Source organism: Zalophus californianus, chromosome 15 (genome assembly GCF_009762305.2).
Source record: "Zalophus californianus isolate mZalCal1 chromosome 15, mZalCal1.pri.v2, whole genome shotgun sequence".
Lineage (NCBI taxonomy): Eukaryota > Metazoa > Chordata > Mammalia > Carnivora > Otariidae > Zalophus > Zalophus californianus.
This window is the reverse complement of record NC_045609.1, coordinates 88,469,677-88,482,446: the sequence shown is the minus strand read 5'-3', so window position 1 is coordinate 88,482,446 and position 12,770 is coordinate 88,469,677. Positions and strand designations below refer to the sequence as shown.

General features: G+C 60.9%; 1 protein-coding gene across 2 annotated transcripts in view; it reads right to left on the bottom strand.

Moving 5' to 3' along the window:
* Positions 1-1,185: 1,185 nt before the first annotated feature.
* Positions 1,186-12,770, bottom strand: part of ADGRA1 (adhesion G protein-coupled receptor A1) — a 35,536-nt gene continuing 23,951 nt past the window's right edge. For both annotated transcript variants that reach the window (XM_027597213.2, XM_027597217.2), the window contains 2 exons: positions 4,594-4,692; positions 1,186-4,010 (listed from right to left, as the gene is read on the bottom strand). In XM_027597213.2, the coding sequence (XP_027453014.1) occupies positions 2,813-4,010; positions 4,594-4,692 (1,297 nt within the window). In that variant the 3' untranslated portion in view covers positions 1,186-2,812. The remainder of the gene's footprint in view (positions 4,011-4,593; positions 4,693-12,770) is intronic.

The window sequence follows — 12,770 nt, the reverse complement described above, 5'->3', positions numbered from 1 at the left end:
GGTCGCTTCTGCCCCCTAAAGTGGGACATGTTTGGTATGGGGGGACCCATGTGTACAAATCCTGTGGTGTCAGTGTCCTTGGGACCCCACCCTCCCCCGGGGCACCTGCAAGCCCCTGGGGACTTCCACACACAGGGACCACGGTGGGTTTTCCCCTAGTCTGCTCTTTGCTCCTGATTACTTACCTTGTAGCCCATGGCTGGGGTCTGCACAACCTGGGTGGGGCGGGGGGGGGCGACATGGATGTACCCTGCCTGCCTGTGCCATCGGTGGGGGATCCTGGGGGTGTCAGCCTCTACCCTCTCTGCTCTGTGTCTGGGAGCAGCCCTGCAGACCAGAGGGTCCACCAGGACTCATGCCTGCCCTCCAGCAGCCAGGGCTTCTCGGACGGAAGTTCTTCCTGGTGTCCAACCACATCCCTCTGGCGGCATGAGGAGCTGCTACACACTCTCCATCCAGCCTCTGCAGCACTCAGGCGGCAGGAGCCTGACCATGCCTGGAGGGTCCCTGGAGGGAACTGGCTCCCTTCGTCAGGGCCCCCAGAACAGGGAGGTTTATAGTAGGCGAGGGCCTCCAGGCTTGTAGGATGGGAGGTGTGCACATGCACACAACACACACATGTACATACACACGCAGACAACACACATGTGCACACACAACACACACATGTACACATGCACACAACATGTGCACACAAGCGGACAACACACACATGTGCACGCGCGCGCGCGCACACACACACACACACACACACACCAGGGAAGGAGCTGACTTGCCACAGCACCAGAGACATGGTGTGGCTCCGACCTCCATCCCACATCCTCCCGGCAGTGTGTCTGTGTGGCGTGCATGCTGGGGAAACATGCTCTGAAAACACGGCACACAGCGGCAATGGGGTCACCACGCTGTCCCAAGTGGACTCTGGAGGCTGAATCAGTACCAAAACACACGAGGTTTAATATTTAGCGCTGAATTTCTTTGGTTTGAATGATGAGGTGTGCTCTGCTCTGCCGGTGGGCTAGGGGGCCAGGGGGCCCGAGTGTCTGGGTGGAGCAGCCTCTCTGGGCTCCCTGGCCCCGCCCGGGCCCCTGTGCAGAAGCTGGAGCCACGCACCGAGGTGGGCCTGCCCCCATCGAGGACGAGAGACGCACGTGGATGCCATTAATCAGCCTCACAAAGGGCAAACAGTGCAAAATACTGTATTTTGTCTGACGGTTCTGCATCTACAGGTGTTCACAGCACAGCGTCGGGTCTCCGGTTCCTATCGGCTACGGGAGCAGGCGGACAGGCTGCACAGAGACAGAGACTGCCCGGTGGTCACCATTGGGTTGACCTGTGAGGACACACAGGGTTTGTGGCGGGCACAGGACATTGTCAGGTTTACAAGAATCCTGGGAAGCAAGGCTCCTTGTGCTCAGATACTGAGCGTTGGCCCTGGGACACCCGAGACCTACCCTCACCCCCAAGGCGTGCGTTAGGAAGGGTCTGCAGCCCCCCTCCCCCGAGGCGTGCGTTAGGAAGGGTCTGCACCCCCTTCTCCCCCGAGGCGTGTGTTAGGAAGGTGAAGCCCCCTCCCCCAGACAGCGGAGAACACTGAGGAGTCAGAGATGACATCTGTGCAATGAAACTTGTGCTCGAATGTCTGGAAAATGCCGGCTCTGTGTGTGCACGGTGTGTCGTGTGTGTGTGCACGGACACGTGTGTACACGGTGTGTGTATGATGTGCACACACGTGTACAAGAATGGAGGCACACACGATGCATGTGTGCATATATGTGGCACGTACACACGTGTGGTGTGTGTGTGCTTGTGTTTGCCACAGATCTGGGAGGAGGGAGGGAGGAGTGGCTGTGCACAGTCTTGTACACGTGTTCCTCAGGATGTCCGGGCTCTGCCTCCGTGGGGACCCGTGGAGCCTTGCCCGCGGGACGAACCCCTTGCTTCATACGCAGCTCACTCTAACGGACAACTGTCCTCCGAGTCCGGGCTTTGTGCCCAGATGCTCCTGGGAGTGCCAGCCCCCCCTTCTCAGGGCTGGGATGTTAGAGCCCCAGATGACCGTGTTGGGGTGGGGTACGGTCCCAACAGTGGCTGGCTTTGACAGTCGAGTCTGTTGAAGGACATTTGGGCATTTCTGAAGGCATGAGGCCCCTCAAAGAGCCCGGCCGGCGCCCCGGAGGAATGTCACAGGCTGCTTCTCTTCTCACGTGCACCTGGATTACAGGCACAGGCCCCAGGGTCCGTGACGCTCTCAGGCCTGTGGGGGCTGCGCCCAGGGCGGCCGCTGAAGGTGGAGGTGGCGACGCGGGCCCCCTGACTCGGACACGGGTCGGCAGAGGGGCCAGCGGTGACAGCCCAGGTCCAGAGCCCCCTGTCCCGACCGGCATCCTGCCCGTGACTTGGAATAAAACTTCATGAGACACACACTAGACGCTAGAAAAAGTGGGTGGCACCTCTGCTGTGGCCAGAGTGGCGGGGCAGACAGGATGCACCCCAGGTCTCCCTATGGCCCATGCTGGGCGCGGAGGGTGTTTTCCTGATAGAACCCCTGCTCTGTTCCTGGGCTGCGTGGGGACTGGGGACTATGGGTCAGAAAGCCGGTGACTGGGACACGGACGGCCCGTCTGACCTCAGGATTAGCAGAAGCAGACGTGGCCCAAAGCATCTTCCCGCTTGGGTCCTTCACAGCGAAGGGTCAGTGGGGGTGCTGGCCGCTTCTGAAAAGGGAACCCCCGCCGGCCTCACGTGGCAGGACCCTGCCCTGCTCTGAAGCTCGTCCATCAGGGCTGGGTGACGTGAGTCCCCGGCCCAGCTACACAGTGGTCTCGTTCTTCCACGGCCCTGTCCGGATGTTGCCCATGCCATTGAAGGACGAGACTTCACACATGTCTCCCTTGAGCAGCCCGTTCTGGCCGGGTCCACCGAAGGGCAGGGACTGTGTCCTCCGGAGCATCTCGAAGTGCCCTGGGCCGTGGGCGGACTCCCTGCCTGGCCGCAGGGGGCAGCTGTAGAGCACCGGGCTGGTGTCGCTGCCCTCGGGCTGGCTGACCAAGGGGCAGGGCTCGCCCTGGGCATAGCAGGCCAGCGTGTGTGCCCCCACTGGGCCCTCGAGCGAGCTGGGAGGGCTGTCTGTGCGTGAGCTGCGGGGGCTGCCGTCCAGGCTGGACGGGATGTGGTAGGCGTACCCCTGCTCCACCGAGGCCACCCGGTGCCGGCTGAAGTAGGGAGGCTTAGTTCTGCCCTGGAGACACCTGTGCAGGTGTGGGTCTTGCCCAAAGGCGTCCCCCTCGTGCATGTGGACGTGGGCCGTGTCCTCCATCAGCTGCTCACAGTGCATCTTGGCGCAGCACGGCGTGGCCGGGGACAGGCAGCTGACGTGACTCTGGGCAGCCTGCAGGTTGGTCACCTTGCAATGGCCAGCAGGGGCGTGGCCGAAGCCCCGCGGCTTGGCTGGACACGGTGCGTCCTGCAGGCAGGCCACGCGCGCCAGTGCATCCCCGTTGGTGTCGAGCGCGGGGCAGGCAGCGAGCTTTGTGGAGTGGGCATCCCCGCGGGAGGGGCAGCAGGACCACCAGCAGTGCCACACGTCATCCCGCTTGGCACAGTGGTGGATGAGCACGAAAAGCCCCAGGGTCACGCAGCAGGTGCCGTACAGGCAGCTGAAGACCATGTCCAGGAAGTGGCCCTGAGACACGGCCAGCGCCCCAAAGGTCCAGGTGGCCGTGAACAGGAAAAGCGTGAAGGCCGCGGCCCGCAGCTGGGCCTTGAGCGAGTGCTCGTTCTGCAGCAGCGAGGCGGCCAGCGAGCCTGGCCGGGCCCCGGGGTTGTGGCTGGCCTCGGGCCCAGCCAGCCGCTGGTGCTCCTCTGGCCGCACCCTCAGCTCGTACCTGCGCTCCGGGTGGCGCCGCAGCTGGACGTAGGTGCCCAGGAAGTACACGCAGGTGACCAGGGTGATGAAGGCCACCGGCCCGTAGAATGCGCCCAGGCTGGGCTCCCAGGCCATCCAGCAGCTGCAGGAAGAAGGGGGTCAGTGAGGGGTCGCACTGGGGCCGAGCACCTGGTCGTCCTGGGGTCACGGGAGGACGTTCTCTACGGTGCGTGAGTTTAGTCGTGGTGAGGAGACAGATGCAGACACACCCACCCATCCTGTTGGGGCCAGGACAGCGTGGGTGGGTGTCTGGGCTCTGGGGGGCTGGCTGCGCACCCCTCTGCCTTTCCTCCCTGCCTCAGTGTCCCCAGTGCTGGAGCCCCGAGGGAGCAGAGCCAGTGTGTCCCACGGTCTTGGCCTTTTGGGGACAACTGAGGAGAAGAAGCCTGGGGCGGGTGGGCCGGGAGGGCGCTGGCGTGGGGGGCATGACAGGAGGGGCTGGGGCACTGGGCGCTGGGTGTGGCTGTGTATACCCTGAGCTGGTCCTGGGGTGCAGCCATCTCACGAGCAGCAGCCCATAGCGCCCAGGGAGGGGGGCTTGGTGAGAAGGGGTCTGCTGGGGGGGAGGGCAGTCTCCTGGGGCAGCCCCACAGCAGGTGGCCCGGGCATGGGGAGGCACAGGGCACTGGGAAGGAGCCTCCACCCGCTTGGTGCCCTGTACTCACTAGGGCATGTCCTCACTCTCCATCCCGTAATTCCTGATGTTCGTGGCGGCCGTGACCCCGCAGATGATGAAGGGAACCCCTCCGCTGATCAGGTAGAACCTGTGAGTGCAGAAGGCCCACTCGGTGCCTGAGAAGCCCACCTGGGCCCTCAAGGTTGGCCTCCAGCAGCTTGGGCAAAGGGGGGGACCCGTGTCCTGACAGCACAAACCCCCCTGAGGGGCTCCTGCCAGAGCCGGGCCTCCCCCTCCCCCGGCCTAACCCCCTCCCTTCCCCTCCTCTCCCCTCCCCCATCCGACCCCTCCCCCACCCCTCCCCGACCCTCCCCTCCTCTCCTGTCCCCCGACCCATCCCCCCTCCCTCCCCACCCCCTCACAGCTTTGCGCACTGCCTGGCAGCCTGGCTTCTCAGCTGCTTGGGACACATCTGACCTCTGACTCCCCCGCCCTAGGACAGCGAGCAGTCTGGACGGGAGTTGGCACCCACTCTGGGCGTGACCTGACCTTCTTGCCAGCAGGGCCTCAGCCGGCAGCTCCATCTGAGGGCATTCCAGTGTCTAGTGTCTGACCCGCTGAGGCCGGATCTCAGGAATGTGAGGAACGGCCAAGCACACAGGCCACAGACACCTGCCCTGGGTGTCTGGCCGCAGAGCATGCTGGTCCGAACGAGTGAGGGTCGCAGTGGCCGAGGGGCCAGCTTGCAGATGATCACCGGGAGGGGGTGCCACCCTCCTGGATGCCCCAAACACCCTAATGGGCCGATGGGCTCTTTGTCCCTGACGAGGGGAATGCCACGGTCCCGGGTCCATGGACGGGAGCAGGGTGACCCCTGGGGACTCTGTGCCTCCCAGAATTCTATATGCAGAGAACATGTCCTTCAGAACAAGACAAACACAGACATTTTCTGACAAAAATAAAACTGAGCGAATCTGTCAACAGCTGACCTTCAAGAAATGTTCAGTTTTCTCCTTCATGCTGAAGAGCTATTGCACCAGATAGAAACCCCAAAGAATGGAGAGCATCGGAACTCTAACTATTAAGGCAAACATAGAACATTTTGTTTTCTCTTAATTAAAAAAAAAAATATATATATGATTGCTTGAAGAAAAAATTCTAATGCTGCCTAGTGGAGTTACTAACACATGTTGACCGATAGATGCCGCATCTTTGGCACCAAGATGGTGGGGGGGAGATGGCCCCACAGGTGAGACTTCTGCGCACACTTTATATGAACTAGTGTGACTCTCACACCAAAGATATGGGGGAGAGTCCGTGGACTTTGATCCCTAAGGCAACATGAAAAATTAATAGGCAAAGGGCTAATAGATAATTAAAATGAAATGTAGAAAAATATTAAAATAATCCAAAAGAAAAAAAATAAGACAGGAAAGGAGGAGCAGAAGGAAAAGAAGAAGTAAAACCAGAAACCAGGTGGACAGGTGGTTAAAACGGAGACCTAAGTCCATCCGACGTCCTGGACCAGAGGCCCTGGTGCGGGCAGAGGTGGGCCGCTGCTGGTCCGCGGAGGGGACGCAGAGAGGCTGTGTGGGCACACCGACACCGGAGGACGGACTTCCGGAGAAGGAGATAAAGAGCTCATTTTTGTCGGAGTCAGCAGAGCCCACAGGAGGACACAGCGGCCGTGCGCGCATGGGGCCAGAGACTCAAACTACGTGAAGCAAGCGAGGACAGAATCACAGGTTGGAGCAGACAATCAAAATCACCGTCGGCAATCCGGACGCCCTCTCTTGGTGGTAAAGACACAGAAGATTTGAGCAACAATACGACTCCCTTTGCCCCAAAGCTCTTCCTGGAACATCACGCCCAGTAACTGGCGGCAGTCGTTCCCGCCATGTGCGCGTGGTCTGCTCGCCGTGGCGGATGACATGTGTGCCATGGAACGAGCCTGGGTCGCGTTACCAGGGTTGTGATCACACAGCGCATACGGTCTGACCTCCATGGAGTCCAATTCATCAGTAACAACAAGGTAACTGGGAAAAGCACAAATACTTGGAAGCGAAACGACACACTTCTTAAATAATTCACCGGTCGAAGAAGAAGTTGTAAGGGAATTTAGAAAATATTTTAAACAAAACGAGAGGCAGCTAAAGCAGGGCTCGGAGGGACATTGACCACGGCGAATGTTTCTGTGGGATGAGCAGGGAGGCCCGGTGTTCGTGGCCCGGGCTCCACGCGCCAAGGCAGAAGAGAGCCAAGTAAAGCACAGAGCCCCCAGACGGAAGGAGAGCAGACCACAAGCAGTGCAGAAAGCCCCCCAGCCCAGAGTGGACGTCTGCAGCAGATGGACAGCCCTGCACTCACACCTCACGGGACGGAGAAGAGGGGGATGCAGACCCCCTGCCTCCCCAGGGCAAGGACGAGCCGTTGCCAACACCTCAGCAGCTTAGATGAAGGTCATAAATTCCCTGAGAAAAAGATAAATTAGCAAAATCGAGGTAAGAATTAGGAAATCTGAATACTCTCTATCTGGTAAAAAGGTTGATTCCAATATCCACAAACATCTAACAGAGAAACTTCCAGGCCCCTCAGGTGTCACTGGGGAATCTGGTCCCACGTCTAAGGAAGAGATGACACGAATCCATCTTCTATGGGCTTTTCCAGAAAATGAAGGAGGGGCACTTCCTGACTCCGTTTGAGGGACAGTGGAAGCTGGTCCGAAAACCAGCGGAGACATGTGAACGCCGGTGAGCACAGACCCCCGTCCCTCTAACAGCGGATCAGCCGACAGAATCAAGGACTTTACCAACAGGAGAAAACATCACGACAGGTAAGATTTATCGCAGAAATGCAAAGCGTGTTACTCATAAAATGGAAGTAGCTTATCATGGAAATGCAATAAAGAGACTCCATGTGATTATTTTATAGACGCAGTCAAAACACTTGACAGAATTTAATACACATTTGTCATAAGAAATCTCAGCAAACTAGGCACAGATAGACTCTCCTTGATCTGCTGAGCCACATCGACGGCAAAGGCTTGTGTGCTGTCCCTGGGGCGCCGGGGCTCCGAGCAGGGCTTGCGTCCCACGAAGCCAGCCCCCAGCAGGCGTAAGAAGGACGGGGTTGCCGGGCCAGGGATGGGACGGCGAGCCTGGCCTGGCGGCCTGAGCGAGGGGGCTTGTTCCTGCTGACGTGTACAGAAGGGGAGTGGAGGAGCCCTTCAGGGGTCCAGCCTAGCACGCAAAGTGGGGCAGTGAGCCAAGCCAGACAAAACTGTAGGGAAAACATCCCCTTGCTCTAATGGCTGGAGGAGAATGCCCCAGCTGAGTGTGTGCTTGGGGACCTGGCCTGGCATGGTCCTGGCCCACAGCCGTCTGTGGTTCTGCTCCCAGCGCTGACCAGGCCCGAAGCCCTTCAGAACCTGCAGAAAGCCACTTTCCCCCGAGCCATGCCTCCACCCTCAAGTCAGACAAGGACCCTGGGGTTCCCGCCACGAGGTCCCTTTAACTCACGAGGTGGCACAGAGGCAGGGGCGCTGTGACGGGAACGGCATGAGGCTTGCTCTGCTCCAGCAGGCTCAGCAGCATCTGAGCTGGTCCCTCTGGTGTCCCGGGGAAGACAAAGGGGCGGCATGGCTAAGCGTTCAGCACCTGGGGTGAGGCCCCCTGTGGGTGCCCCCACGCGACGCAGCCTCCCTCGATTCCTGGCCAGTCCCAGGGGCTGTGCACCGTTCCCAGGGGACCGGACAGGTCCTCCAGTGAGTGGAGGCCCAGAGGCAGCCAGGGCCCTAGGGCCCCTGGCTCTCGGGGACCGCGCCCTCCAAGCCCCCCGGCCGCGCGTATCCTGCAGGGTGAGGCGGCTACAGCCCCTTCCCCTGCCTCTGGCCAGGCCTCTCAAGCCAGTGGGTGCCTCTTCCATGGCCGGGGGCTGCCCCTGCCTCTCCCTGAGCTGCCTCAGCCGTAAGTTGCCAAGCCCCTGGATGGGCAGCCGAGCTCGGCTCCTGGTGGGACACGGGCTCTGTCGGCAGAGGGCGCTGCAGGCCGCAGCAGGTGCCCCCACCTGAGATGGCTGTTCTTGAGGCAGCTGCTGGGCATTCAGCATGGTCGACATATAGGACATCTGCAGGGCCTGTCCCGTCCCCCATGCCGACTTCTGCACCAGCCTCAGCGCGCCCTGTGGCTGGGGTCCCCTTTGGCCCCGTCACCTGTCGACCCAAGACACACCCTCTCCCTTGGGGGGCTCCTGTTGTTTCCTCCTGGGCATCCCGTCCTGCTGTAGTCACTGACCCACGTCTCTTGTGACATTGAAATCCCGTCCACTGGATCGGCCCCCTGCACAGCCCCAGAAGACACTGGCCCATCTAGGACCACTCATGGCTCTGTGTTCCCCGGTCCCCACACAGACCACCCAGGGCAGGTCTGCCGGAGGTCTGGGAGCTCACCTGGCTCCCAGGGCCAGACCAGCTTCTTCCTTTAGGGGAACGTTTCTAGAAAGAAGTGTGAACCAGGACCCCGAGGAAACTCCAGCCACTGCCCCTTGACACTACACCAGACCCTAGGATGCACACAGGGCAGGGCCATAGGCAGCTGGGGAGGAAAGGGGGGTGGGGTCCTGGCTGGGCTCCCTGAGAGCATGGGGACAGTGGTGTGGGGCAGGTGGGAGAGCCCAGCGATGGCCCAAGAGCAGAGCAAAGCAGCATTTAGGGTCAGGTGGTCCGAAGAGTAAGTGGAGTGGGTATGGGATATGCATGTTCAGGAACGTGAACTCCGCCCCTGCTGTGGGCTGATGATGGCCCCCAGAGCCGGGGTGTGCTGACCCTGTGCTGTGGAGGGACCCTGTGGATGTGACTGAGCGGCAGATGCAGGGACCCGGGATGGTCTGGGGCGGCCTGGGTGGCCTGATGTCGCAGGGGTCCTAGCAAGGGAGGTGGAGGTCAGACGGGAGGGAGGTCGCTGCAGGGCTGGCTGGGAGTCAGAGGGAGGCCCACAAGGAGCGTGGGTGCCTCCAGAAGAGGCAAGAAACTGTCTCTCCCCTGGAGCCTCAGGTGAGCCCGCCTGGCCACACCTGGATGTAGCCCAGGAGACCGATTTTGGGTTTCTGCCTGCCAGGACCGTAAGAAAATATATGTGCCATTTTAAGTCAATAAGTTTGTGGTGGTTTGTTACATCAGGAGCAGGAAAGGAATATGATCCCGAGCCATACCTGGCTCTTAATGTCCCCACAGCGTCACGTGGGTCGGAGCTGGATGTGGATGTGGGCTGGGGAGGGTCACACTTGAGGAAGCGCAAGTGCACCTCTAGCAGCCGTGAGTAGGAAAAGCTATTTGTGACCCACGTGGCCACATGCTCGTGTGAGGAGCACACAAGGAGCTCCAACAAATCAGCAAGACAGACAGATGACCGGAAGGACAATGGGAACGAGACTTGAACGGGCGCTCCACTGAGAGAAAGCCCAATGCTCGCAGGAGCGTGGTGCTTGCAGGGTGCAGGCCGCGGCCGGGGAGCACGGCGGCTGCGTGGATTGCGGGCCGGCAGCTGGGGGGCCTGTGTGGGTGAGCTCTCGGGAGAAGCGGGGCATCCGGGCCACGGCATCCTGCCCACAGGAGCGCCTGTCCTGAGCCCAGCTCAGCTGGCCAGATGCAACCCACATGGACGGGTCTGAAGAAAGCCATGCACAGTGAAAGAACCAGATCTAAACAGTGTAAGTCGAGTGGGTCCACCTGTACACACAGCTTGTGATCAGTGCAGACAGAACGAGTGTCTGGGGACCCATCCTTGGGTGGTGAAACTGTAAAAAGAGGCCATGAAACTCCCAAGAGACAGGACAGGGGTGCGGGCTGGGTGTGGGCATGACCCCGGATGCTTCCGGCAGGGCAGGCTTCCATTTCTTCCCCTGAAGGGCACAGGACAAGTTTTGTAAGCATGCACTGATGTTTTAGGCATTTTGGGGGGTCAATGTTCTATTTAAAAAAACAAAACAAAACAACCAAGAAGAGAAAGGAGCAGATCTCTCCCTGAGCCTGTGGTGCACCCGAGCGTCCACTGTGCTGGGCCTTGGAACAACCTCAAGTTGCACACGCGCCTGCGGCCGACTGGAACCAGGCGTGCAGCGGGAACAGACCAGCTCCTGGGACCCGGCGGAACTCCAGGCAGTGGGCACAGGGCCCTCTGGCAGCTCCTGACACCCAGGAGACCAGGCCACACTTCTGCTGCCACGCACCTGCCAACTCCCAGCACACGGGACACGGCCTGGTCTTAGCCCCACTGGAAGGTCAGGGGCACCGTCCACACCACACGCCCTGTTCCCGTGCGGCTCAGCTCAGGGAGTGTGCAGTGTATGCACATGCCCACGCACACACCCGCAGAGGGCCCACGCGGGGCCGGGCGCTGAATGTGACAGATGTACTGCACCGGGGATGCACGAAGATGGGCCCTGTGTCCAAGCGGGAGGCCTCCTGGGAGCCTCCCTTTAGTGAGAACCCGGGGGTTCTGGAGGTGGAGACCAGAGAACCATCTGGAAGCCTGCATCAGGGCTGGCCAGGGTCCGCAGCGTGGGGGCTGGGGCGCCCTCCAACCCCTGCTGAGATCCCTCCCCGTTTATTCCCACACAGCCCTGGCTCTCTGCCACCAAACGAGCAGGTGTCAGCCGCGGGGGAGCGGGGGGGAGGGGTCGGCGCCGGTACTGGCAGCTGTGGGCCCACGGGACCCGTCACCTTGGCGTCTGCCTCTCCGAGGACAGGCAGCTGAGGACGCTGGTGGAGCAGGGACTCTGTGGCACCGTGTCCATCAGAAAGAGGGATGGGCCCAGGAGGATGCGTCCCCCGCAGGGCACGGCCGGCCACTCACCAGCACTGTAGTGGCAGTGATGGTTTGCCAGACGCAGACTTTCCAGCCACAGGCTCTTCTGGGCTGGCTTTGATGGTGTAAACGGGCCGTTTAAGAAATCCCACTTTGTGAGCATACAGCCAGCAACTAGCAAGTCCCCCAGAGCTGCCGGAAACTGGACCTTAAAATCCAAGCATCTGCCTCCTGCCACCTGTTGGCCACGCCTCTCCTCATGTGTGGTCACCTGTGAGCAACGGTGGGTGTGCGTCTGAGGGGTCTCCATGTTAGGAGTTCATCGGACACGTAAGTCATCAGGGCTGGGGTCCCCAACAGGAAAGCAGGGAGCCGGGACAGCTCAGACAGAACCGCGCTAGCGTCCCGTTTGACCGCTCAGACAAGACCATGATGGCATCCTGTCTAGCAGCCTCTGCAGGGGTGACCTTTGCAGCACGACCCGAAACAAAGCCACTAACCATGAAACATCGGTCGCTGTCACAAGCTGAGGCACTTAGTCTCCAGATGTCAGCCCACAAGACCCATCAGCACGGGAGACGGTGCCGTGATCCAAGCCCTGACTAGCCACACCTTGGCAGCGAATCCACAAGGGGCCCACTCTCAGGTCCTGGAAAGAGCTCATAAGAACCCCCAAGTGGGAATGGGAACCCGGCAGCCCTCTCGGGGAGCTTTGTACTCTGCCCTGCTGCCCAGCGCTCTTCATCTGGTCTACCTCTTCCTTCCTCGAAGCGGCGCGGCCAAGACCCCGGGCACTAAGGGAACAAAACTCCTGTAACAAGAGAGAAACCCCTGTAACGGGGCATAGCAGACGGCTTCCCCTCGGCTGCCGGGCCAGGTGTCAGAGACAGCGGGGGGCCCACCATGGGGTCCAACCGCCCGGCGGGGGCAGGGAGCCCACCTCGCCCTCCCGGAGGGTTCTGTCCGCCGGCCAGCCGCACTCCAGACGCGCCCCCTCCCCCAGGTCAGCCCGAGGAGCTGCTGTCCGGTGTGACAGTCTCTGCGGGCGAGACACAGGGAAGGGGCCGGCGAGGACACGGGATTCTCAGCGGGGTCCCGCCGTGTCCTGAGGGAGGAGCGGGGCCAGTCTCGGGGGAGGGGTAGCCGGCGGTGGGAAGGACCGGATTTGATGGGCGGGGGGTGGCCTGCAGCCTTTGGGAGGCGGCCCTGGCAGGGAGCCCCAGAGGCCCTTGGGTGGGGCGCCCAGACAGCTCTCCCAACCCTGTGCATCTGCCGCCACGACTCCAGCTCACAGCGCCGCGTGCCCAGAGTGGTAGCCTTTCCACCTCCATGGCCTGTCTTGGAGGCATCTTCACTGCACACCCCTCCGTGCCTTTCCTCGGTGGCTCTTAGTGTGTTTCCTCCCTTGACTTGCAGCAAGTCT